This window comes from Dysidea avara, chromosome 11 (assembly GCF_963678975.1).
Source record: "Dysidea avara chromosome 11, odDysAvar1.4, whole genome shotgun sequence".
NCBI classification, from domain to species: Eukaryota; Metazoa; Porifera; class Demospongiae; order Dictyoceratida; family Dysideidae; genus Dysidea; species Dysidea avara.
Window position 1 is genome coordinate 22,140,122 of NC_089282.1, and position 27,693 is coordinate 22,167,814.

The 27,693-nt window shown below is 38.1% G+C and overlaps 2 protein-coding genes across 2 annotated transcripts; one reads left to right on the plus strand and one right to left on the minus strand.

The window, feature by feature from the left end:
• The first annotated feature begins 2,489 nt into the window (after positions 1-2,489).
• Positions 2,490-5,272, plus strand: LOC136238886 (uncharacterized). Its single transcript, XM_066029520.1, has 5 exons — positions 2,490-2,611; positions 4,154-4,189; positions 4,389-4,584; positions 4,631-4,755; positions 4,811-5,272. Exons 1-5 carry the CDS (start codon positions 2,543-2,545, stop codon positions 5,069-5,071), a joined length of 687 nt encoding a protein of 228 aa, XP_065885592.1. The 5' UTR covers positions 2,490-2,542; the 3' UTR covers positions 5,072-5,272.
• Positions 5,273-6,581: 1,309 nt separating this feature from the next.
• Positions 6,582-26,672, minus strand: LOC136239215 (uncharacterized). Its single transcript, XM_066029944.1, has 8 exons — positions 26,537-26,672; positions 16,589-16,842; positions 15,546-15,854; positions 15,123-15,488; positions 11,693-12,043; positions 11,515-11,646; positions 6,833-6,874; positions 6,582-6,781 (listed from the first exon to the last, which is right to left on the minus strand). Exons 2-8 carry the CDS (start codon positions 16,761-16,763, stop codon positions 6,744-6,746), a joined length of 1,413 nt encoding a protein of 470 aa, XP_065886016.1. The 5' UTR covers positions 16,764-16,842; positions 26,537-26,672; the 3' UTR covers positions 6,582-6,743.
• Positions 26,673-27,693: the final 1,021 nt, after the last annotated feature.

The following is a 27,693-nucleotide window of genomic DNA, read 5'->3' on the forward strand; positions in this document are numbered from 1 at the left end:
ACAAAATATTGCAAGATCATTGGGAGAATACACTATGGAGTACATGCACTGAATGATCAATGTGGTGTATAAATTACCTTGTAAACCACTATGTAATCTTTCCCATGTACCAGGCTAGCAGTTGTGGTCAAAGGAATTGAAGGCATATTATATTTCAAAATACAGCACATACTGAAATTGTGCTGAAACCATGGGGTCATGTGCTCAACAAGCCTAGGTCCTCTATTATTCTTATTATATACCAATGACATTTCCTCTGTAGTAGCTCACAGTAAAGTCAAACTGTTTGCAGATGATATCACTATTTATAAGGAAATATCCTCTTCCAGTGATGCTGCTTTGCTACAGGTTGATCTATCTAGCATAGCCCAGTGGGCTAAGAAGTGGCTCTTGCATTTAAAACCATTGAAATGTGATAGTATTGTAATTTCCAACAAATGTTCTCCACCCTTACCATCATATCATCTGGATTCTTCAGCTATTTCTCATCATCCTGTAGTACAATACCTTGGTGTATTTGTTGACTCCAAACTCAATTGGAATGAGCATTGTAAATATGTTTCAGCTAAGGCTTCTAGATCATTAAACTTCCTTTGTCACCATCTCTACAACACTTTAATATCAATTAAGTCCATTGCTTACAAGTGTATTGTCCGGCCTGTCCTGGAATATGCCTGTCCAGTGTGGTATCTTTACTCCAATACCAATGTCAATCTTTTGGAATCCATGCAACATAGGGCTGCTCGTTGGGCTTCCAATAGTACGTGGAATCCATTATCGTATTCCTGGAGTAAATCTTCTGATGACTGCATGCAAGAGTTACACTGGCCTGCCATCAAGCAGTGCCACAAGTATTTCTCCATTTGCCATGTACATGATAGTCTGCACCACAGAAGCTCTTTACCTTTTCACAATCATTTTCAGTTACCCGAAACCACAACTAGATCTCATCCTCTATCGATCCGGCCAATTGTCTCTACTATTAATTCATATCGCTTCTCTTTTTTTTGTAAACAGCCCTTTTCTTTGGAACACCATACCACATTCCATCCTACAGATTAAGAAGTCAAGTCTATTCCGTGCTGCTCTTTGCCAATTTCTATTCAAATAACTTTCTCTTTTTTTGTCCTGTTGTGTTTTGCTCTGTTATTAGCTGTCTCTCATCTTAGTTATTGTATTCATGTGTATTTAATGTTACTGTATGTATGTTTAATTGTGGGTAGTACGTTTGCAGGCTTGCCATTCTGTACGACCCTGTCATTTTGACAAAATTGATAATAATACTAATATAATACTAATAGTATGTAATTGTGTTCTTATTATAGTTAACTACACTTTGTAGCTATAGGTGGATGATGAACTGCAGTAAACAGCAGCATTGTTGCACTCACATAGATAGGTCATGCGTTTTCAAACAGTTCCTTTTAAAATAAATGTGCATGTACAAGCCTCACAGAGGGCTTAATGCTGGGATCCACCAGAGGGCTGCATGGATATTGACTGCTGGGATCCTCAAGGTTGACTCAAGTTCCAAGTTGAGAGGTTTAGACTATTTATGTTTGGTTCCCTTTAAGTCCTAATTGTGTGGTTTAGGTATTGTACTAGTGATCCAACTATTGAAATGAAAGTTGAAGATTTAGCTACTAAATAATTTGGCAACCTCCCAAATGGGACTAAGAGTAACTAACCCATGGCACCCTTAGCTATCAGAGTTGCCACTCCGACACAAATCATTGCAATTAATACTTGATGCAATGCATCTAATGCCTATATATAGCTACTAGTTGCATTACTTTAAACTGTCCTCCCCCAGTAATTAGAACAAAAGACCTTATCAATATAATTACGAGAATCAAAAGTTCATCAGACACTGTATATAGTCTATGTAGCGGCACCAACTATCTGCCTATGTATGCTCAGCCCCAGACCACAAGGGTCTGGTAACACGCAATACCAACACTTGGCAGTGACGTATACGGCCGAGGAATTCATCGGTCACCAATCAGATTCGAGTATGCCTCTGATGTCACGGATATTCCTATACTTTTATGCAACACATTGGTCTTTATCGCTGTGTCCCATTGACGGTCTACACCGATGCTTTTTACGGTAGCATCATGGATCTTAAGCAGCGCTCCATCATCATGCATGCACCTATCAATGTCATGCCCCCCACCTCGGGTAGGGTGGGAGAATCCAGGGGATTATTATTATTATTATTATTATTGTTACTGAGCAGACAGCACAGCTGATATGCTCAGGAAAAAAAGCAATCATAAAATGAATTTAGCTACGTAGATTGACAAAATCTAGTGTCAAATTCCCCAGTACTGGGCTAAGAAGCTTGTTAAAACCCCACTATATCCCCACCTCGATAGAGGGGTGCCCCTAGGGGGTCCCCATACACCTACTGGGGATTTGACATGATGTAAGGGGAAGTGGTCAGTGTTATCAGTGAATCAATCGCGCTGAATTACGTCATTGCGGGACTTCACCAGTGCCAGTTGAACCAATTAAAAACCACGATGAGTTGGTCAGTTTTATGATAAACCGACAAAACGCTACTCAAGTTACACCGTGTACAAAGCTAGCTACTCTACGCGTATACAAGGTTTGTGATCTCAGCTCGGAAACTACTGAGACTGAGTAACTATATAATTGTTTTGCAATCAACTTGTGTGTAGCTATTTGTTTACCCGCTGCTGGCGGGCTGTCTTATCACGTATAAAGTTTTTTTTTCTTTCTCGCACCTAGTTTATAAGAAGTCAAGCTTTAGCATGTATCACTCTTCATTTCTAATGCAGTGCCCGGGCGCCGGATGGAGATTTCTCATACGAATCGACTATAGCTATCAATCGATCGTGAGCGCTATACTCATAGAAAACCATGTGCATGCATTTTGTGAATGCTATCCCACTAGAGATCTGTGAGAAGGCTTAAGTTAAAACCTGTGAATAGCTAGCTATAGGGAGTCTGATTGCTGCACTGATTTTCTCAGTCAGAGATTATCAACTACCTACCTCACTGAGTAGGTTATAAAGCGTTATACTGAAACGTAGCTATCACCTAGCTATATAGCTAACTACTGTGACTATAGCACAGTGATGCCATGCATGTCTGAAGTGTGTGCTGCTGAAGGTAGGGCATGGTAAATTCTTTTTTTTTGCAAGGCAGTCCATCTAGCTTAGCTATTAGTCTGGCGGCGCCCGCCCTTACTCTATGCGAAGGGGCGGGCGCCGCCAGACTACTTAGCTATATGGTCTGAGAAGTAAAAGTATATATATGGCATAATTTTATAATGTTACAATTAAGGCACCAAATTTGGTTAGCTATATGCAGCTGATCAATATCTTACAGGAGTGTATTATAGTGAAAGTTTTAGTATAAGATCATAAAGATGTAACTGGTTACACCCATGCACCGATATATGTGTTAACGATACTGAACGAATGTCAACCATGCTGGATGGCCTGCATGCATGCATGCATGAATGTCAATTGTGCACATGCATGCATGCATGAATAAACGAAAGCCGTGAATGGATGGGCTTGAATGCACTGTGAATTCTTTCATGTGATTATGGTGTAATTGTATGCTATTTATAACTATACATACAGTGCCTAAATTTAAATGGTTTTAGTGTCATTTTTGTAGAATAAAATTAATGTCAAGCTGGACATTGTAGGTTTGAATGGATGTATCCTATATATCTAGCTGACTTCTGAATTAGCTAATATCCGTCTGGAGATAAAATGATCTAATTGTAATATTGTTATGCTTGCAGTGCAAACAAAATACAAAGTGTGCTAATAATATAAGTACAAGTGTATGTTTGGAGCACTTTTTGTGTAAACAATGACATGTCAGCTATATAGCTATACAGTCAGATTCTATACACCTGAACTGTGGGAGTTAGTAACAGCACTGTAACAAATATGCTAGGTTTGCAAAAGCAATTTAACAGTGGTTTGTATAGTGGCTTTTGTGTAATTGCTTGTGTATACTAAGGTGAAGACTGCATGCATATGCCATACCATTGTTGGAATGTACATGTGAGGTAGTACTTTGGTATTGGACAGCTGTAGCTAGCATGTACGTATATGTTTACATGTTCTATCACTAATTTATGTTAGTATTTTATTTTCACATACAGCAATTTAAATTGGATTGCACTACAATAATTAAAATGGTGAGTTTAATTAATAATGTGAGTGTACTAGTTACCTCATGCAAAATAGAGTGCTTGGTTATAAAGAACCTTTCCATCACTACTAGAAAGTGATTTGCAAGCCCATGCATGCATCCATATAATTATTGCAGAATAATTATAAAAAGAAAATAGCTGATGGTGAGAAATTGCATAGTATACACTTGATCTATTACTGTAGGAATGGCCTGGTTGGACTAAATATCAAATCTTTGGACTAGCCTTGACTGGTGTCACAGAATTACCTAAGCAACAAAGTGTTACACTTGTGTCACACAATGATCGTGACATAAATGGAGGATTGGTGAGGGCATACAAAGATAGAACTAACACCATTCATATTGACATTAGTGGACGATCTCTTCAAGATAAGACATGTGAGTACATAATGCCAATTCAAAACCACAATTAATTGTTTCACAGGCCAATTTCAGTTTTGGAGGCTGAATAATCGAAATCCAACACTTCCTCCAATTTATTCTCTGGAGAGTGTTAACTTGGCAAACTATTTCTTTTATTGGGACGATGATCAAAATGTTGAACTTAAAGTATGTTTCATATGTAATGGATGTACATACGTACATACATGTACTTGTTGTGTAGGAAATCAAAGATGATAAAAACTTGGAATCATTGAACATACAATGGAAATTATGCTTAGACCGTGAAGATCCATCAGGCACTAAAAAGTTGTTGCAAGCAAACGATGGATCAAAACGTCTCTTCCTTGTATTTGAGCAGAAAAGTAATTTACTGGAAAGAACCGAGACTTCACCAGTAAATCATTTTGTACCATTCTTGACTACTGATAGATCACATGCTGAACAAAGTGGTGGAATTATTCTGGATGCTATTAAATCATAACATTGTCATGCATATTGTACAGGGTGTAGACATGTACATAACTGTTAATGATCTACATACCTATAGCAGCATCATGGCTACCTCATTTTTATCTAATTTTATACATTTTGTATCTTTGAAGTAGATTTGTGTGAATGGCTGTGTTCAATTTTTACTATATACTTCATGTAATTGATTTTCAATAAGTAAGATTCATTCAGATACAGACTTCCAAAAATCTTAGTTATACATTTTGTGTGATCTATAAGTCACCTTAACTTGTGTGTCCAAGAATAGATCAATGTATGTGTAATTTAAATGTTCACAGAGAAAAATAACACAGCACAAGGTAGATTGTGTGCCCTCCCTCTTGATACAGTCATACTGACTATTTTTAGCTATAGTAAGCTTTAAATTAATTCATTTTCAACCTTTCGGCCATTTAGTTACACCATTGTGTTCACATGTACTATACCACACTGGGGTACATTTTAAATTTGTGCTAAACAAACTCTCAACCCTTTTTGTATCAGCATAGGACATGCACATTATACATGCAGATAGGCTGTGAAATGTTAGTGGGATGAAGGCCATGTATTTCACAGCACCCTAACAGTAGGCATGAGGCTATTATGCTCCAAAAATTGAGCATTATGCTTTTGAGCAGTGCTCAAAAAATCACCTATTATGCTTTTGAGAATTGCCCATTATTCCCCAAATTATGCCACCATAATTGGCTAATAATGCCAGTTTATTGCTGTATCAGACCATTTTCATTGATGTTTAGGCTTCAAATAGTCTTGAATTCTTTAGCTGGTTACTGTATTAGAGAATTTCATTTCAATATGACTGCTTTATTAGAGTAAATAATATTCAATGACTGTTCTATTAGAGTTTCTGACTGCTCTATTAGAGTATCTCGATCTTTTTTAACGGAATTGTGCAATCTGCAGATTTTCCTACTGTTAAAGCTTTATAATCACCTCAAAATGCTAGCATAATTCCTGATTTCCACACATACCTATTATGCCCGAAATTATGCCAGCATAATCGCCGCATCCCTACCTAACAGTTGAGACGCCTTTAGCTTTTCCAGAGGAGTATATCACACACATAGGCAATAGTGTTATTGGTTAGGATTTATATTAGCTTAGATAACACTACACAGCTAGCAATCCTAGGTCTATCAACATAGATGCACAAAAAGATTGCAGCCACCTAGTCTGTCTGTTAAGGTTATTGGCTTGTAAGCTTGAGACAATTATGCTTTGAAAATAGCCTATTAAGCTTTTGAACAGTGCTCAAAAATTGAGCCTATTATGCTCAAAATTATGCATGCTTTCAAAATCAAGGATATGCACTAGAGTTGGCTGTTTTATTAGAGTAGATCGTCTGACTGTTGTATTAAATGATTACTCTATTAGAACATCTTGATTTTTCCATAAAGCGTGAATAAGAAACAATCAAAATAATAACATTACACATTCTTTCTTTATATGAAATGCAGTAATAAGTGCACATAATATATAGTTATATAGCTCTAATGATATCGCATGGTTGAGAGTTTGTTTAGCTGTACAGTGTTATTAACATGGACATGTCAGACACATATACACATACATGAAAACCAAATCACACATATGGCACACCTAATGACTAATCGTTATAATGTACATCGAGAATAACAGTACTTTCATATGGCACCATATCCACGCTTCTTGTCACCAACTCCTTAGGTAAAAGCAGAGTTGATATGAATGAACACAGCGTTATCATATATACCTGGTGGATTTGTATCTGACTGAAACTCCGACACCGGCACTTCTGCAAAATATTTTGTTCATGTCACTGAACACAAAATTCCACATTAAAACTAAGTGTTGAATGTCACTACCAAAGGAAATGAATTTCAACTACTAATTCTACCATAGTACTCGGTATTGATGGTCACTACTGATTTTGTAGTGACTGGAGGGTCGTACAAGAAAATAGTGAAGGTAAGTAGTAAACATCACTACTTAAAAGTTTATAGTCAGTATTATGGCAGAAAAGTTTCACTACTAACTTTATGCTGTGTAGTACATAATAAATCCTCCATTATTAAAACACTGTTCAGGCAGGAACATGGCTCTGATATGTGCTGTGTAGTCAAGAAGGCAGGTATAAAAATACTTGTGCGATTTTTTGTGTATCCTAAACTTACACCATGTACCAAATGTACAATGTTGGCAATCAAATGCAGTGTCAACATCATAGGTGGTGGAGACGGGGAGGGGGGCATGGCCATACCCCCCTTTTTTTGGACAATGCTAGCAAGAAAAAAATCGAGATACTCTAATAGAACAGTCACAGTATTCTGTTAAGCAGTGTAGCAAGCTACTTATCTACATATGTGTTGATATAAATTACTTGGAATATAAGCCAGTATATCACAGCAGTTGTAGAATATCTTATATCAAGACACACGGTAGTGTGTCGTGCGGCCCAAGAAGCCGGCGCGCCACACCGTGAGTATATTTACAGGAAGAAAGTAAACGCGATTTTCACACATTTGTAGCTCCGTGATTCCTTATCCGATTGAAACAAAACTTGCTACAGAAGTGCCGGCTAGGTAGGGGAGTCCACATTCCAAATTTGAAGAAAATCGTTCCAGCCATTTCCGAGATAGGAGAGGCCAAAGTTTGGGTTTTTTTTATTCGTTTTTTTCTTCTTCTTTTCGCACACTTTGCAAAATCCGCCATACAACACGAATGCGTGCTCTAATCGGGCTAAACTTTGGCACACGTAAAGGGCTCATTAAGGCGAATCTCAGTACCAAGTTTGGTAGGAATCCGATGAACATTCACAGAGTTATGACCGATTATTTGCGTAGAATTAGGTCGAAGGTCTGTCACGCCCACAGGGTAAACCGCTTGAAGGAATGAGCTGAAAATTGCTATGTAGACGGAATAACTATCGTAGGAGTGCCTTTTTGTGGTTTGAAAGGAATCCAGTTAAAGGCCATCGAGATATGACACAGAACCCAACCTGTGTCAAAATTACGCGATCGATTTTTATGAATAAAAAAAACTATTAGTTTTCACGCCTACCAGGTAAACCGCTTAGAGCAGTGAGTTGAAAATCGGTGTGTAGCTGGAATAATTATCATAGAAGGTTGCAGTAATACAGAAGAATCGGATTACAAACCACTGAGTTATGAATCCAAAGCCAACTACGTATAGCATATGCGAGATTGAGATACTCTAATAGAACAGTCATCCTAATAGAGCATTCAGCTACGTTTATAATTTACTCCATTATAGAATTATATTACATTGAAAGTTATTCTGTAGGGAGTTCAGCTACAAAAAAGTCACCCTGTAGTCAGATCAGCTAGAAAAAGGTACCTAATAGAGAGTTCAGCTACAAATAGACCATCGTGTAGAGTTCAGCTGCAAACAAATCACCCTGTAGAGAATTCAGCTACAAACAAATTGCCCTGTAGAGAGATCAGCTAGAAGAAGTTACCTTGTAGAGAGTTCAGTTACAAAGAAACCATCATGTAAGAAAGTTCAGCTGCAAGCAAATCCCCCAGTAAAAAATTCCACTATGAACAGATCACCCTGTAGAGAGTTCAGTTAGAAACAAGTCTGACTGTAGAGAGATCAGCTAGAAGAAGTCACCTTGTAGAGAGTTCAGCTACAAAGAAACCACCATGTAAGAAAGTTCAGCTGCAAGCAAATCACCTGTAAAGAGTTCAGCTAGAAAGAAGTCATCTTGTAGAGAGATCAGCTAGAAACAAGTCACCCTGTAGAGAGTTCAGCTAGAAGAATTGCATTGTAGAGAGTTCAGCTACAAAGAAACTACCATGTAGAGAGTTCAGCTGCAAACAAATCGCCCTGTAGAGAATTCAGCTATAAACAAATCACCCTGTAGAAAGATCAGCTAGAAGAAGTTACCTTGTAGAGAGTTCAGCTACAAACAAGTCATCCGGTAGAGAGATCAGCTAGAAGGATCACCTTGTAGACAGTTCATCTACAAAGAAATTACCCTGCTTCATCTTTTCTTCTTCCTGTGGTAAAGAAAAAAATGATAGGTTAAAAAGCCCTAAAGCTGGCCATAGGCCGGCTTTGGGGTATACAAATACAAAAAGAAGTGAAATCTAATCCAAAACAGCCAAGCTGTAGAAAAAGAGTGCGGCCCTGAGAAAGGCTATGGTGAAAAAAGATGTGAAATCCAAGGTGGCGGCCAAGAAAAGGCTGTGATGGTAGGTTAATGGTAAAAAATTTAATAACAACAATTCAGGTGAATTTTGTGCCAAGACCAAGCGGCACCAAATCCACCTGAATTGTTGTTATTAAAAATTTTACCATTAACCTACCATCACAGCCATTTCTTGGCCGCCACCTTGGATTTCTCATCTTTTTTCACCATAGCCTTTCTCAGGGCCGCACTCTTTTTTTACAGCTTGGCTGTTTTGGATTAGATACCTATTAACACTCATCCTCAGCTTTGTCTCTGACTCCTGACAATAATTAAGATATTATACTCCTGCTGTAACATATCCCATATGGCTTTATACTCAGCTTGTATATTATACTGATGCTGCATTTTGATTGCCAACATTGCACATTGATTTTGGTGTTTACACTATGTGGTAGTTGTAGTTCCAGTTTAGTTCTTTGAAGTATGGATTCACTGGGATATAAAATAGCATCACAGATTATTATAGAAAAGGGTATGTGAGATTCTATGCCCTAATCATGATCTAATCCCTAGTCTATATACTCATCTTACAAGGTCATGATTGAATATTAACTTGTATTATGCAAGCACACTATTGGTACTATGTTATAGTACCTTTAGAATAAACACAAGATAACCAAGGAAACTTACTGTACCAGCCTTCTTCACAAGCCATTATTAAGCTATCATGAATTCCACGTAAAACTATGCGTAAAAAAATACTCTCCGCTATCATAATATGCAGAGTATGCTTCATCTACAGCCTTAGCTGATATAATTTCAGTAACTTTTATAAAACTTTGCATTGGTAAGATAAAACGAAAAGTGTACTTAATAGTGATTATAGACCAACAACTGTTCTTTATAGCCTATCAGTTGACCCTAACTGAACTGATAGGGGATGGTCAACCTCTCAGTGAGCAGCTATGAGCCTTGTTAACCACTGCAGTGTAATATTTAACCATTTTATAGTGTTTTATCACTATTTTGAACAGTAATAATATCAGTAGAAGCAATAGAAATGGTGAAATCGCTCCAAACTTCTACATAAAATATTGACGTTTACCCCCAAGATGGTGAGAAGTCTCAGATTCTTTTCAAACTAACAGCATAAATTTGTTATAGTGTCACAATGCTGTGAAGATTTGGCTTTGATTCACAACACTGTAAAGATTTGGCTTTGATTTACGTACACCTTGACTGCACTTTGCTTGATTTGGGTTCCACATAACACTTGTGGGAATGCTTCAACATAAATACAGGGACAGAAGAAGCAACTTTTAGAGCGGGAGAAACTTTTCCAGATAACGACTCACCTTAGTGTGCAAAGTACATTAGCATGTACAACATGCCAACTTGGGGAGTCTGGGGGTATGTTCTCTCCCTGAAAATTTTGAAAATTAGGCCCCCTGTACTGAGATTGAATCTGAGAGTGATTTTAGCAGTTTATTACAATATTACTGATCACTTTGACTGTTGTATTAGGGAGACTGCTCTATCAGGATATCTCAATCTTTTAGCTTTTATGTAGAGGTCTGGGGGAATTCGCCTATTTTTCAGAAATTAAACTGTGATTTCAGTAGTTATCATCAATATTTGTTTGAATGTTGTATTAGGGTGACTGTTCTATTAGGGCATGATGTAGGGTCACTGTATTTACAGGTAGTTGAGCATTTGTATAGTTAGCTATTTAATATGCAAAACAATCAGGACAATTATTGCTATTGTTCAATGACAACTAGAGGTATGTTAAGAGAAGCTAGCTAAGTCCCTCCATAATCTCCTTGAGAGGGACTACAGCCCTCCTTGCCTCCTTCTTCACCCGTCATACAAACGAAATTCAATTAATTTATTGTGTGATTTACCTTACTTGGCGTACAGCTATAATACAAAAATGGCTTGCTTTAGAAAAGGGACCATGGAACTACACATGTATGAATATGCATGATAATCATGTTTTCTTTCTTCCTGTCAGTATGCCGATGGTGTTGCATGCCAGCTTACTTGGCAACTACCATACAATGTTTTACTTCTACATATATAAATGCTAAGCAATAAAAGTATTCACAAGATAAGGAAGGTTAAGACTTTATCCTTATGCATACTTTGAAATATACTCAATTGTCTTTATTTGGCATGAAAGATGAATTCATGTACTATGTTTAATATGAATCTGACAATTATATCCTTTTTTACAACTTTGTGTTTTTGGTCTAGGTACATGTATACCTTATATTTACCTTGGGAATTATGATAGTAACGACGAATCCCGAAAATTATCATGAAAATTACAAATCCACAGCATACAACTAACAGAAGAACTCCTGGAATGCCAGCAGCAATATATACAGTGTAGTGGTGCTGTTTGTCGTCTAACAAAAGCTGGACAACACATTTGATTTAATGACAATAATGTACCTCTATTGGTGGTAAAATGCACATGTTGAGAAGATACAGGTTGGCTGCACACCACTATTTCACAGTTATAATAGCTGTAACAGCTATAAACTCCAGTGTCTTCAGCAGTGATATTAGAAACAGTTAAATAACTTTTAATTGTGCTCTCTGGCTGGTCTTCATTCAGATGTGTTACTATTAGGTAATGTGAAGAATTGCTTATGGCCTCGCTATCCTTTATCCACACTACTTCTGTAACTCCTTTCATCGTGGAGGCAGAGAAAACACACCAAAATGTAACTGTTTGGTTGATTTTGGCTGTGCTATGCTTGTTGTCAGAGCTCTTGATAACTGCTGGGGGGTTGAGCACACCTATCCGGCAAGACAAATTACATGCAATTGATGTGACTGTACATAGCTAAAGTAAATTCTTATGTATGCTAGATTGTTTTTAAACGCTTCTCCTTGCTATAGTTACAGTGGATAATTTAGGGATAATTTTAGGGATAATGAAAGCATATAGTGATTTATAACAACAAGCTTGGAGGTGCCAGATGATGAGCACTTGATTTGTTAAAGTCCCGCGTCAATACGTGCTTTGGTTGTCAAGTTAGCGGCGTCACAAAGCAGTGCTTAACAACACATGTGTAAGCAATGCTAAGTAGTATACCTGCCCTATCAATGACAAGATCACTATGCATTACACTTTGCAATAAGATGTATTGATCTAACACTTGGTTGTGAGCACACTACTGGCACAATATATTATTCTACATCACATTATTGTTTGTACAGTCTGCTCTATACCCAGTATGTCCTGTCTATTAACATCAACTTGCTTAAAAGCTAATACAATGGCACTTATTCCAAGTACAAAAAAAGTGTTTGTGTACCTTTGAAAGTGAACAATTAGAAAGAATGGTGCAAAGTCATAGTGGAAAAGTAAGTCATACAGTAGATACCTTCCCTATAATTATGTGCCCTGTATACACTTTCAGGCTTTTAGTATAACTATACTTAACTTCAGTGACAAAAGTTATGTGTTGAGTTCGGTAGGCATATATAAAGTGGTTATGGGTGGAGCTAGTGATAGCGACATTATAGTTATTCCTTTAAATAATACTTCAAGTGAGTTTATATACTTAACCTACTTAACTAAGTGATACCTGTATTCCTGTTCTATATCCTACCTACAGTAAAGAGCTGTACAGTAAACCAACAGTCAGCATAGGAGAGGCATTATTAACTCTCTCGGTGACACAGTAACACATGTGGTGTTTTGAAAAAGGAAGGGCACAGATAAAGGTGTCATAAAAGTTCAGAATAAAATGCCCAATGAGAGATGAGAGGTGACAAAAAAAAGTTACAACAAGGTAACTCATAACAGAAGGAAAATAACAAAATGGTTCTGAAAAAAGGAAGAAAAAAGAAAAAAAAGAATGCACAAAAAGGTTGGCTAAATGAAAAAAAATTGAACTTATGTGGATTCAAATCCATACCCACACCACAGCCTTGTGATTATAAAGTGTGGTGATCTGACTACCAAACCAACTGCACATACTGGTAAGGATTCAACTAAAAAAGTGCATGGTAGAGTTGAATGGCATAGGTGCTTACTTGTGGTCATGCATGCAGTTTATAACAGAATTTCACTGAGCTTTGGCTCTACACTCCCGTCTTCATGGCATGATAGAGAAGGAATGAAAGCACATAGCAATTTATAACAACAAGCTTGGAGGTGCCAGATGATGAACACTTAATTTCGTTAAAGTCCCGTGTCAATATGTGCTTTGGTTGTCAAGTTATATTAGCGGCGTCACAAAGCAGTGGACAGATAGACAGACAGCTTTTCAGCAGTATAGATAATTGTAAGTTTACTTTGTGTGCTGTAAACTTAAGGCAGGCTCATTTATGAATAGTAAAGTAATCCACAAATAGGGACCCGCTAATTATGCTGGCATAATGTTGAGCATAATAAGTAGGTTCCTGAAAGCATTGAGCATAATGCTATCATAATAGGCAGAATACTTGTGCCATATTGTTTACCAAAATACAGAAAAATATCAACATATTCTAATAGGATAGTCAGTAATTATCTCTAGTAGAACATTCTGGCAGCTGACTGTTCTATTAGAGTATAGAAATCTTTCTTTTGAAATGCATTTTGAAAAGAAAAGACTTATAGTCTCTACTTCAGCCACTTATTATTTACTCATGGAGTGCACATACATTGGAACTGATGCACAAATGTTGAGCATAATTTTGAGCATAATAGGCAAAAATTTTTAGCACTGATCAAAAGCATAATAGGTAAAATAAAAGCATAATCGGCAGGTACCTACGCACAAACAAACCACTTAAGAATGTAAAGTATAAAAGCATAAGTATGTACTTATTTAACCAGTAAATGCATTTACTGCATGTCATTGTGCTGTACTGCTATCTATGAATCAGCGTGACCCCACCCACATTACCCAGTCTCGAATTTTTTTCTACCTTCCTGCCTGCTCTGCCAGCTTGCCTGACCACAATTACAAGGCTGGAGGCCAAACACAGGAGCGTATAGCCACCATTTTATGCCACAATAATGAACTCACCAGTGCTTTTGAGGTTCTGATGAGTGTGTGCCCTCTGTGCCTTGTCTTTCCTTTTATCTTCAATCAGACTAGCTTTCTCCATGCTATGAAACCATTTTGAGCATTTATTATTCTTTTCAACACTTTCCTTGAGCAGCATAATTAGATGTCACAAACTGTTTATTGAAGCGCTTACACTTGGTAGATACTTGTAACTCACGATAGGTTCATTGTCATGCCCATTAATGTGATTAATAACAATTGAGCACCGAGACCACACCTCTTAATAATCTATTACATTGACACAACCTGTTATTATTGGCCTTGTTTTATTAATAATGTTATATAGTGACACACCTCTTGGAAAGTGAAAGGCTGACTCGGGATACTCTAATACAGCAGTAACCCTAACAGAACAGTCACACATGTATAGCTATATACTATATAAAAAACTAATCAAGCTAGTATATTAATTTTAAAATGAAGTTGGGATCCAAGTGATAAAAAGTAGTGAAGCAAGAGATAAATGGTGGTGTTACAAGCAGCATAGCTCGGTGGGAAAATCCCTACTTTGGCATTGAACAAAATGATTGCTATAACATGCCAATGTAGACATTTTCCCACCGAGCTATGCTGTAATATCATCATTCATCTCTTGTTTCCTTACTTTTTATTGTTTGGACCCTACTTCATTTCTAAATTAATAATTTTTAATATAACATGACTGATTTATAATTGTGCATATTAATCTAGTGGTGTACGTGTGTTGTAGTTATACGTCTATATTAATATGAAAACAGCTGTATATATATATAATATGTACTTGTATCATACACAATGCACAATACAAGTGTATATTACACATAGCTACTTACTGAATTTAGCAGCGTGAGTATGTTGAACCTCATCTAGTGTCACCCCACAGGTTAGATCAACACCATTTAGTTCTGATGGAACTTTCTTAATGTTAAGTTGGTTAGTAAAGTTACAACAAGATCCATCTTTACTTAAACAAGTTTGGTAAACAGCAATACGATATGGGTCAGTAGAATTGTCCATGATGTATGTCGACTCTGTGTGTTGGGCATGGGGTCCAATCATCCAGTAAATCGACATGGATGGCCATAAAACCTTCAAATTTCCTTTAAACAGGCAGTGGAGTACAATAGACTCTCCTTTAACTGTTATAATATTCTTTTGTGGTACAGCCACACTACCTGAGTTATTACACACAATGGGAGCTGGAGGATAAATATCAACAATGTCTTTACAACTTTATAACACATCAAGTCCCCTACCTTTCCTCACATCGATGTACACAGATACAGAGGAGGTTCCACACTGATTACTAACAATGTTGGTATAGTTGCCACTGTCATCTTCAAGTGACAACTCATATAGTGATAGTCTACTGTATAGTACTCCATCAGTAGTGTAGTTATCCACCACAGCAGTTGAGGGCAAAGGTCGGTGAAATCCTACCCACTTTATGTCACCACTGGACAATGGCAGATCACTGGATATATTTGTAATCAAGGTTATGTTGCTCTTCTCATATATTGTAACATAAGGTTCAAAGTTAACTCTTTGAACATGAGGAAGAGCTCCTTTTATGATGTGATTCCATAAAAAAGAACAATATCAACATAAACAGCTTACTACTTACCTACATTGCATTACTGACACTTATAAATATTGATGTTCATTTTTTTGAACTTTAATTTTGGCAAATTAAAGCTGGACTAAACTTTATTTGACAAATTTCTGAAGTGTGTATAGAGAGACACTTGTGTTGCTTGTTGCGTCAGCATAAAGCAGTTTAAAATGTGGCTATATACCATTCTGTTGCTATTCTGGTGGAATGGCACAAAATGACTCGTGTCTTTCTAAACGTGCTTAGTACTAAAGATATGTGCTCGTGAGAAATTCATCAGTGCACCTACATAAGCATACTCAAGCATGCACCTGCCATATCCTATCAGTATTTCTAATACATATATACACTGCAGTGGGCACTATATAAGCAGACGAACATCGTAGCCTCAGATAGCTATACAAATATAAAAAAATGATTTATGTTTTCTTGATCACATACCACATAAAGGTAAGTAATTAACTCCCTAAAGCACTTTAATACAGATTCATTTGAATAACACACACAATATTTAAACAGGAACAGTGTTAATGTAAATAGCATATATAAAGGATGAATGAGTGTGTCCACTATAGAGGTGTAGAATTGAACAAAGTAAACATGGTATAATTATTATATTATTTTCTACATGAAGATTAGACAGCATGCTTTCTTTTAAACTTTAACATAAATCAATCACCCACTCACCATTCGCTTTTACGGCAATGTTAGCTTTTCCAGCTTCCTTTCCTTCTTCAGAAGCCACACAAGTGTACACTACTCCAGTCATCCTGGCCACCACAGTGATGGTGTCTCCATCTTGTGATTGGTTGGACCAGTACCAGATGATCATGTTACCTGTGGTCTGGTTAGTATGACACATCAGAGTCACATCTTGGTTATCACACACTGTGTCCACTCCCAATTGTGGGATGATGTGATGGTGACATTTGTTGATAAAACTACAAACAAGGTGTGAAATCAGGGTACATGTGATATAGTGTGTTAGTCAAGGACACTATGCAGTGTAGCTGAAAAGTGTACTATTGAAAAGAATCGAAAAAAAAAATCATGTATGCATACTCATGCTCCAAACAAAACATTCTCTTCCAAGTTAAATAGCTTATCCACATTCCAAATTTGAGCAAAGCCACTCAAAAGGCCTGAGACATATGCCCTTAACTTCATCACAAACTATTTTTCTCACATTCATTATCATATTGATGCTCTGCTTACACATACGGAGGCAGCCAGTTGCACAAGTCTAGGGTCCTCAGATCCCATGCTAATCATGATACAGCTGGTTACGCTAGACTAGGTCAATCAGGTGTCACCCTACCCTCCATCTGGTTGTTCATGATGGGTTTTGGCCAGTGGCGTAGCCAAGGGTGGGCCTGGGTTTTAAGGTGTGGAGAGTCTTTTTAGGTTGTTTACTGTGTTGCGTTTTGCACTGAACAAAAACACAGTGCATGCGTTTGTTGAGATTGGAGGTAACATCATTGGTGACAGGTGGATAAATAATAATTTTTGAAGTGGCTGGATTGATTACAGAGATGTTCTTTTCATACTGTTCTTCATATGGTCACTGCGTAACAAGTGGAAGCAGAATTAGCTGAAAGTGATTTGGAATGGCCACTTATCTTTAGTAATTGATAGTTGGAGCACATATTCAGGAATAAAATTTGTTGCATAATATGTCTGGCATCCTTTGATGTAATCATATCATACAGTACGATATTACTGTATATTAGGGACATCGAAGGTGTGGGGGCGATCTGTGATCAAGACACACGGTAGTGTGTCGTGTGGCCCAAGAAGCCGGCGCGCCACACCATGAGTATATTGACAGGAAGAAAGTAAACGCGATTTTCACACTTTTGTATCTCGGTGATCCCTTATCTGATTGGAACCAAATTTGCTACAGAGTTTCCCGCCAGCTAGGGAAGTCTACATTCCAAATTTGAAGGAAATCGCTTTCTGCCATTTCCGAGATACAAGCTGCCAAAGTTTTGAGTTTTTTCTTCGTTTTTTTTTTCTTTCTTCGTCTTTTCACACACTTGCACAAATTGCTATAAAACGCAAACGCGTACTCCGATCGCCTTGAAATTTGGCATACAGAAAGGGAGTCCAAAGGCAAATCCTAGTATCAAATTTGGTAGACATCCGATGAATGGTTCAGGATTTATGACCGATTATTCGCGTAAAACAAGATCAATTTGTTGTCACGCCTACAGGGTAAACCGCTACATGGAATAAGTTGAAAATTGCTATGTAGATGGAGTAACCATCGTAGGAGTGCCTTTTGGTGGTTTGAAAGGAATCGAGATAAAGACCATGGAGATATGACACAAAACCCAACCTGTGTCACAATTACGCAATCGATTTTTATGAATAAAAAAGTAAGGTAAGTGCGCCTAACTCCGGACAGTTTTTGCTTCCGGTGCTCTATCTTAGGGTCCGCAATCCGAAAAATAAACTTTCCCAAATCGATCCCCCTACCATTGTGGGATGTTCATTGTAGTATCCCAATACTAGATCCACCATGAAACCGGAGGCACGGTTGTTGTCTTCGCAGAACTACCGATTTTAGTATTTAGTGATATGCAAAATTATTTTTTAAATTTCGGGCTCCACACAAAGAACAGAATAGAACTTGCTGCTTAGCTAGATATTATCTAGAGTTAATGTAGTTAAAAAGTACGCACAGTAATAAGCAAATGATTCACTGGGTTCCCGGCACAGGGTTGCTTTCTTTCAAAAAGCAGAAAACGAAACACGAATTTTCGAATTCAAACTGCCCTACCAGCCAAGACAAGAAAAGCCAACTCTTCCTCATAGTGATGTGATAAGGTTGGATGCATAGTTTGTCTATGCTGTTAGTTTGGAAAGGATCTGAGACTTCTCACCATCTGGGTGAAGAACGTCAAAATTTTCGTGTGTCATTTCAAGGGATTCTCTCAATGGTACCAAAGTGCTTTCCGATACTTCTGATGCCACACTGGTCACTTAATTTTGCTTAGAATGATGATAAAAGATGGTTCAAAACATTTGGTAGTAGCTAGTAGTAGTAGTTGGTGTTTCTGTGATGCAGTATATACCAGCAGCTCACCAGGAGCTCGAATAAAAAATGAAAGGTTTTGTGCATTTTTCGGGGATGTTTTGCAGCATAATGGTGATGTAGGGTGATCTAGTGAAGATTTGAAGCTGCTGTGGAGCGTGAGAGGTGAAGTCAAATTTGGATGATTTTGATGCCTCCCTTGATGCATAGCTTAGAGTGAGGCGTGGAAGCTGTGGATGAAATAATAATTGACAACCGCTGTCACCAAATGTTTGGGGACATCTTTTGCCATAGTTTTAGTCTATAACTGATGATTGTTGTGGCTGCAGAAGCGCTGGAAATGGGTAGAATTCACAAAACAATTCTTTGATGCTGCAAAAATTTTTTACACTCGTCACCCAGATGGTGAGAAGTCTCAGATCTTTTCCAAACTAACAGCATAGACAGACTATGAACCCAACCGTATTGAAACACTATGAGGAAGAGTTGGTTTCTCTTGCCCTGGGTGGTAGGGCAGTTTGAATTCGAAACTTCGTATTTCTTTGTCTGTTTTTTTCAAAGAAAGCAACCCTGTGCCTGGCACACAGCAAACCATTTACTTATTTCTGTACGTAGTTTTCAACTACAACAACTCTGGATACGATTTGGCTAAGTAGCAAGTTTCATCTGGTCCTTTGTGTGGAGCACGAAACTTTAAAAATAAATCTTGCATCTTGTGAGATACTGAAAATGATATTTCTGTGAAGACAACAATTGTGCCTCCGGTTTCATGGTGGATCAAGCAATGGGATACTACAATGAACATCCCACAATGGTATGGGGATTGATTTGTAAAAGTTGATTTTTTGGATTGCGGACCCTATCTATCTCCGCCATACAAGTGAATTACTTAATCATTAAAATATGGTGATAAAGCCTATCCTATGGTGCATCAGTCCTGCAAGTTTCATCAAAATATCTCCATCCGTTGAGGAGCTGCGCTCCAAAATTCAACTAGGTGTAAATTTCGCGCATGCTCCTAACTCCGGACACTTTTTATCTCGCCTGATACAGCACTTCCGAGGTTGATTTCGAATTTTAAACATCACCACGTTAAACTTGCATCTATTGTCCACCTCATACTCGATTTTGATAGTCATAGTACCTTTCGTTGCCGAGTTATGGGTATTTCAAATCTAGGTGTATTCATGCAAATATTTATGCAGCTTCGATGAGACTGGCTCTTACAAAATCGTCCATGGCAACTGTTTGGCTGATTGTTTGCAAACGAAACCTTGTACAGTAGTAAGTCATAATTGTCCCTCTGCAGTGTATTAAAATCAGCCAGATAGCTCTTTGAGTTTCGGAATAAGCAGCGGTTATCGAAGAATTTTTGATAATTTTGCATCACATGGCAATAAATAATCACTTCGTTTAGAAAAACTAGCAGGACTTTTAAGCTGATTTTAGGATCATAGCATCATTGTGTATGAAGCATTAATCACCTAAAATCTCAAGTAAATGCAGTAGATAGTTTTGGAGATATGACGCAAAACATTGGAAGTGTCCGGAGTTAGGAACTGTCCGGAATTAGGCGCACTTACCTAATTAGTTTTCACGCCTACTAGGCAAACCGCTTAGAGCAATGAGCTGAAAATCGGTGTATAGCTGGAATAATCTTCATAGAAAGTCCTTGCAGTAGTACAGAAGAATCGGATTACAAACCACTGAGTTATGATTCGAAAGCCAACTCCGTGTAGCAAATGCGAGATCGAGATACTCTAATAGAACAGTCACTCTAATAGAGCATTCAGCTATTTTATTTACTCTATTATAGAATTCTATTACATTGCAAGTTATTCTGTAGAGAGTTCAGCTGCAAACAGTTAATCTTATAGACAGTTCAGCAAGAAGCAAGTCACCCTATAGAGAGTTCAGCTACAGATATATCGCTGTAGTGATTCAGAACACTACAAGTCACACTGAAGAGAGTTCAGCTATAAACAAGTCATGCACCCTGTGGAGAGTTCGGCTACACTCTCTAGAGAGTTCAGCTACAAACAAGTCACTGTGGAGAGAGTTCAGCTACAAAGAAACTACCCTGTAGAGAGTTCAACTATACAAACAAGTTAACCTATAGAGACCAGCTGCAAACAAACAACCCTGTAGAGATTTCAGCTACAGACAAGTCACTTTATAGTTTATACAATGTTCAGCTATAAGTAAGTCACTCTGTACAGAATTCAGCTACATACAAGTCACTCTGTAGAGAATTTTGCTACAAACAAGTCACAGTGTAGAGAGTTCAGCAACCAAAAAACCACCTGTAAAGAGTTCAGCTATACAAACAAGTTACTCTGTAGAGAGATCAGCTAGAAACAAGAGAGAGCTCAGTTAGAAGAAGTTGCCCTGTAGAGATCTCAGCTGCAAAGAAACCCTGTAGAGAGATCAACTACAAACAAATCACCCTGCAGAGTGTTCAGCTATAAACAAATCACCCTGTAGAAAGTTCAGGTACATACAAATCACCCTATATAGAGTTCAGCTACAAAAAAAATCACTCTGTAGAGAGTTCAGCTACAAAGAAACCATCCTGTAGAGAGTTCAGCTACAAACAAGTTACCCTACAGTGAAATCAGTTCGAAACAAGAGATTTCAGCTACAAACAAATCACCCTGTAGAGAGTTCAGCTACAAACAAATCACCCTGTAGAAAGTTCAGGTATAAAAAAATCACCCTATAGATAGTTTTGATACAAACAAATCACCCTGTAGAGCATTCAGCAAGATAAAAGTCACCCTGCAGAGACATCAGGTTACCCTATAGAGAGGTCAGCTAGAAGAAGTCACCTTGTAGAGAGTTCAGCAACAAAGAACCCACTCTGTAGAGAGTTCAACGAGAAACTAGTTACCCTATACAGAGATTAGCTATATGTAGAAACAAGTCATCCTGTAGAGAATTCAGCTACAAACAAATCACCCTGTAGAGAGTTCAGCTATGAATAGATCACCCTGTAGAGAGTTCAGCTATACAAGTCACCCTGTAGAGAGATCAGCTAGAAACAAGTCACCTTGTAGAGAGTTCAGCTACAAAGAAACCATCCTGTAGAGAGTTCAGCTACAAACAAATCACCCTGCATAGAGTTCAGCTGCAAATAAATTACCCTGTAGAGAGTTCAGCTACAAACAAATCACCCTGTAGAGTGTTCAGCTAGATAAAAGTCACCCTACAGAGAGATCAGGTCACCCTATAGAGAGATCAGCTAGAAGAAGTGATCTTGTAGAGAGTTCAGCTACAAAGAACCCACTCTGTAGAGAGTTCAGCTAGAAATAAGTTACCCTATAGAGAGATCAGCTAGAAACAAGTCACTCTGTAGAGATTTCAGTTACAAACAGATCATCCTGTAGATAGTTCAGCTAGATACAAGTCACCTTGTAGAGAAATCAGCTAGAGGAAGTCATCTTGTAGAGAGTCAGCTAGAAACAAGCCACCTTGTAGAGAGTTCAGTGACAAAGAAACTATCCTGTAGAGAGTTCTTCTACAAACAATCGCCCTGTAGAGAGTTCAGATGCAAACAAATCACCTGTAGAGAGTTCAGCTACAAACAAATCAACCTGTAGAGAGTTTAGCTACATTTCAAGTCCCTTAGTAGAAAGATCAGCTGTGAACAAGTCATCCAGTAGGGAATAATAGACATGTAATAAATATATTTATATAATTACTGATAAAATCAAAAACAGTTGAAGTATTAAAAATCTGCTCTGTCTTTTTATTCTTCCTGTGGTAAAGAGATACGTTAAAAAAGCCCCAAAGCCAGCCTATGGCCAGCTTTGGGGTATACAAATACAAAAAAAGTGATATCTAATTAAAAACAGCCAAGCTGTAAAAAAAGGTGCGGCCCCTAAAAAGGCCATGGTGAAAAAGATGTGAAATCCAAGGTGGCGGCCAGGCTGTGATGGTAGGTTAATGGTAAAAATTTTAATAACGACAATTCAGGTGAATTTGGTGCCGAAACACAAATTCACATGAATTGCCGTTATTAAAATTTTTACCATTAACCTACCATCACAGCCATTTCTTGGCCGCCACCTTGGATTTCACATCTTTTTCACCATGGCCTTTTTAGGGGCCGCACCCTTTTTTATAGCTTGGCTGTTTTTGATTAGATATCAAAAACCTGCCACGATTTTTCCTCACAATGACATGACAGTAAAATTAAGCCCAAAAGTGTCTTCAGATTGACCCAAAACGTTTGCATCAAGTTGCTACAGAACTTAGAAAAAAAAGAATTTTCTACTGTCTGCCTGCCTGACGCCTTCAGTCAAGCGTAGTGGAAAAGTGGCTACAGCTACAGCCCTAAATTTTTTTTGCAGAAACGTTTCTAGTTCGCTTAAGAAAAAACCTTTGGTATATTGATAAGCATACAATGCTTGCGCTGTTGTCTTACCTTTTATCCTTCTTTACCATGGCCATCAGTCAAGGTTCTACTGCTGAGTGTTAATAGACTACAGTATGGCTTCCATACCAGTGTATGTGTGACCGGGCCTGCAAAAACAGGGCATGTGGGCACAAACCACACCCCGTCATGCTACAGTTCATATCTCAGTATTGGAAAAGAATATTTGCATTCTGTAACTTGCATCACAAAGCCAATTAAATGCTGACTAAGCGCTGAAAATTGCATTGCCATAGCATAATGGTACAAAAGGTTATGAGTGATGAAAGTTTGAAAAAGTAGGCAAAAATCATGTGCCCACATGCCCTGTTTTCGCAGGCCCAGTCACATATTGCACCAAACTATTCGAATACACGTGGTCGCCGGTTGCACCAAAAACACACACATATGTGACTCGCTGTTGATATTGATCAGAGAGAGCAACTCACGGCGAACTATATAGTAATGTGTAAGTCAATAAATATAGTTTATTTAGTAACAATGTTAGGTCACAGGTCCTGCTTTACAGATTATTCGGATCTGACCCCACATGCTAAATTAAATGTGGACGTGTTACACTACACGTCATAGCATAGCTCTGCTTCTTTCGTGAGGCACGCCCACTTACGTAAATTACTGTCTGTAGACATATGGTAGCCACGCCCATTCATCAGTCCATAGGTATGCACGAATCCACGTCCATTATTGTCTGCAGGCTTATGTAGAGCCATGCCCACTGATCAGTTGTTATTGTATGAGCCATAATCTAGTATAATAGTGCTGTGATTAACTCAGCAGATATTTAGTGGTCATGAGCTTGCAAAAAAACTTCACAAACAAGTATAAGAAAAAAATTGGAATTTTAAATTAGATTAGGGACAGTGTATAATGCTGCAATAAAAAGTCCTGAAACAAGCTGGATCGGAGTAGTACGTAATGTCCAAATACTGCAAAACAATAAGAAGTGGATATTCCTACTGTGCATTGAGTGTAGCACAGTAGGGATATTCACTTCTTATTGTTTACAGTATTTGGACATTACGTACTACTCCGATCCAGCTTGTTTCAGTACTTTTTATTGCAGCATTATACACTGTCCCTAATCTAATTTAAAATTCCAATTTTTTTGTATAATATACAAGCTATGGATTGGAAACGTTCATATTATTTATGTATGTAGTTATGTCATAGGCCACCCTTGTTACAGTGCAGGAAAGTTCATGGTCATTACAGGTGAAACATTTCACATTTCTTGTAAGCTACACATTAATGTTTGCATGTTGAGTTACTTACTTGTTGGAGGCTATATATTATATGGTCTGGGATACTGGCAAGTAGTAATTAAACAACAGCATAAATAAGATTCAAGTTTAAAGATGAAATAAGGTGTTCATACAGTTGGGCAAAGAAGTAGAAAGTGCAACATCATTTGTTTGCTGTTCTTTACCCCACTTGTAGCAGGTTGAGTGGCTTTAGCAACTATAGATCCATTGTTTTGCTGTGTATATACTCTTGATAAAATGACAGAAAACAGGTCTGGTTTGAGCATTTTTTAACCAAAGTTGACCATGTGTTCGACTTCCAATGCTAGCATGCACAATTTGCCACTCTTTCTTAACCTAGGCTAAATCACTTATAACTGGCTGACAACAGTTTCTACACTATTTAGAGCCCCTCAGATGATATGGGCTTGGCTACCCACAATTAATTACCTTGGCCTGCGGCCTCGGTAAGTACGTTTGTGGGCAGCCTTGACCAGATTTTCCTTAGGTCTCTAGAAACCTTGTCAACCCGTTATAACTAATACTTAGACTCTATTAAACATTTATTTGGCTGTAACATAGGAGCCGAGCTAGCAGCGATACTGCTGATATATTTGCTGGTGAGTACTTGTCTGGGACATGCTCTGCTAGAATTGTTAATAATCAGTACGAGGAAGCCATTACATAGTACATACTACCTGTGAAACAACACTTACAGAGTTGTGAAGAAGAAGTGGGACACAAAGGAGGACAGATAAGGTAAATCCATGATGCATCCATTGTAGCTGCTACATTAGATGAAAAGGTCCACCTCTGGCCTAAACACTGAACACTGAAAAAACCTAGCTCATAGTGCCATAGGGCTGGAGGCAAATTCGCTTAATTAGTAGAAATTTAAAATTTAAAATTCCACAGAAACCATTTGGCAGTGCTTGAGGTTGCTCTGCAGACATGTTTTGGTTTTACTATGCCTAACCAACACTGCCATGGCATTATTGGTTAGGCATAATAAAACTCATAACCAGATTCACTTTTATTTGTTCATGACAACTTGCAAGCTGTCATGAAAAAAAGTGAGGCCAAGTTTGGTTGATATTTTGGACAGGAAAGCCAAACCTTCATGATTCCTACTGCACAATCTTGTACGATGAATTTATTATTAACATTAATTTTCATAGGAAGAGATTGGGCCAGGGTTGCTCTGGAGGCTTAACTAATACTGCCAACTGAGCTGTCATGAAGGAAAGGTAAAGTTGGATACTTTTGAACAGCAAAGCCCAAACCTACGTACAGTATGGTACTATAGCATAAATTCATTACATACTGTAGACAACATTAAGGCCACGAAAAATTAATTATATGTTTCTGGTTTCCTTCCTGGTCATTTTTTTGCTGAATGAATTGCACAATCACCATACCCTAATTTATAGTATTTTATATCTGCTGAAAGTTTTCATGTCTTGTAAATAGTATGTAGTGTATCACATAAAAGTTGCAAACAAACAAACAAACAAACAAACAAAAAACAAGCCTGGTCACCTGGTCAATTATGGGGAATTGGTAGGACCAGAAACATATAATTAACTTTGCACAGCCTTAATTAGTGGTTTTATGTCTGACAGTGGGCAAGATATTTTAAAGAACTTCACATATGCACATATTGTAATGCACCTATCAATGTTATGCCCCACCCAACCTTAATTATTACTGTCAAGGGATATTTTGATAACTGAAATCCTAAATCCTAATGTCAGATTACACTGTAAATACAATGTCCCTGCCTTTATATCAAACTGGCTTCTGCTGACAAAGCCTCAGCGGTGGGGCAAGACGTAGATGTCAAATCCCCAGTTGGTGTATGGAACCCACGGAGGAGGGGCTTGTCATTGAAAAGTGCGTAGCGAAACTGAATAGCTACGTACCTGACACAGAAAACGCGATTACAACACAGAATATCACCACTTTGTTCCGAACCATCATGTCAACAATTTCTTCGCCGTATATGGCAGGCCATCTGTACACTTCAAATTTGTGCACCGTCATCAAGTTTGCCACGTGATGTGGTTACGTCACATAGTTAACAGGTTTTACAACTTTTCAAAAAAAGAGTAAATGCTGAAATCGAATTAACTACTGCGACGAAACCTCTGCTAGTCTCATCAGTACTTAGAAGTGTTGCACCGAATGAATTTATTAGAATCATGCGTGTATTTAGTCTGGCGCCGCCCGCCCCTTCGCAAAAAGTAAGGGTCTGGTGAAATACAAATACCTAATCATTTCAAAAGGAATTCAATTAGACAGCGCACGTAATGCTTGTTACGTCAGATAATTGCACTTCAATTTTTTTTTTTTATTCCGGCCCTAATTGCACTCCCATCCTCCCCGATCTCTAGCTAGAAGTTAAACCTAATTTAATTTAAAAAGCAGAAAAAAGAAAAAGCAGCTAAACCTACAGAGCCTACACAGGCCTACAAAAACACCGCATGGACCGCCAGCATACACACAGCAAAACCCCCGGACAGGGGCCTTAACAAGAAAGCCCTGCAGTCTACTGGCCAAACTGCAGGGGGTGGGAGCATGAAACAGAGTTCAACTCCCACAAAGGACTTCAATTCGAACAAAAGCATTGTGTTGCCAAGGCGATTTCTGTGTGAACGTCATTGGCATGCACTAATTGGCTAGCGCCGAATCTGGGCGCTAGAAATGATTTAGTATCTGTCTTACTTTATGCGAAGGGGCGGGCGGCGCCAGACTAGCGTGTATTATGGGTCAATCAGTAAGTAAGTCTCGTTGGCGCTTAGCGAGACTTTCTAGGTTGTTACAGAAAATTGCATTGTCTTTGCAACTACCGGCCATGCGCGGTTTGAGCATGCGCGTGTTTTGAATAATAAAATGCGTGCAATACAGGGTTTTGGTATTTGCTAACTAGTGATGATCCTACCATTCCTGGTATACTTGCCGTAAAAGTGTGTATAATTCCGGTTATACAATGATTTAACTGACGCTGAATTGAACGGCTTCGATACATGCGGACTGTTATACCCGGTATTGCGCGCGTTTTATTATTCAAAACACGCGC

What these genes read in the sequence shown, in the direction of transcription:
- LOC136238886 (XM_066029520.1), top strand. Translation starts at nt 2,543, where the DNA reads ATGATAAACCGACAAAACGCTACTCAAGTTACACCGTGTACAAAGCTA. An exon ending in ATCTCTTCAAGATAAGACAT is followed by an intron (nt 4,585 to 4,630) that starts GTGAGTACATAA and finishes ATTGTTTCACAG; the next exon opens with GCCAATTTCAGTTTTGGAGG. An exon ending in ATCAAAATGTTGAACTTAAA is followed by an intron (nt 4,756 to 4,810) that starts GTATGTTTCATA and finishes CTTGTTGTGTAG; the next exon opens with GAAATCAAAGATGATAAAAA.
- LOC136239215 (XM_066029944.1), bottom strand. Translation starts at nt 16,763, where the DNA reads ATGTGTCATACTAACCAGACCACAGGTAACATGATCATCTGGTACTGG. An exon ending in GTACATCGATGTGAGGAAAG is followed by an intron (nt 15,489 to 15,545) that starts GTAGGGGACTTG and finishes TTTATCCTCCAG; the next exon opens with CTCCCATTGTGTGTAATAAC. An exon ending in GTCAGATACAAATCCACCAG is followed by an intron (nt 6,782 to 6,832) that starts GTATATATGATA and finishes CTTTTACCTAAG; the next exon opens with GAGTTGGTGACAAGAAGCGT.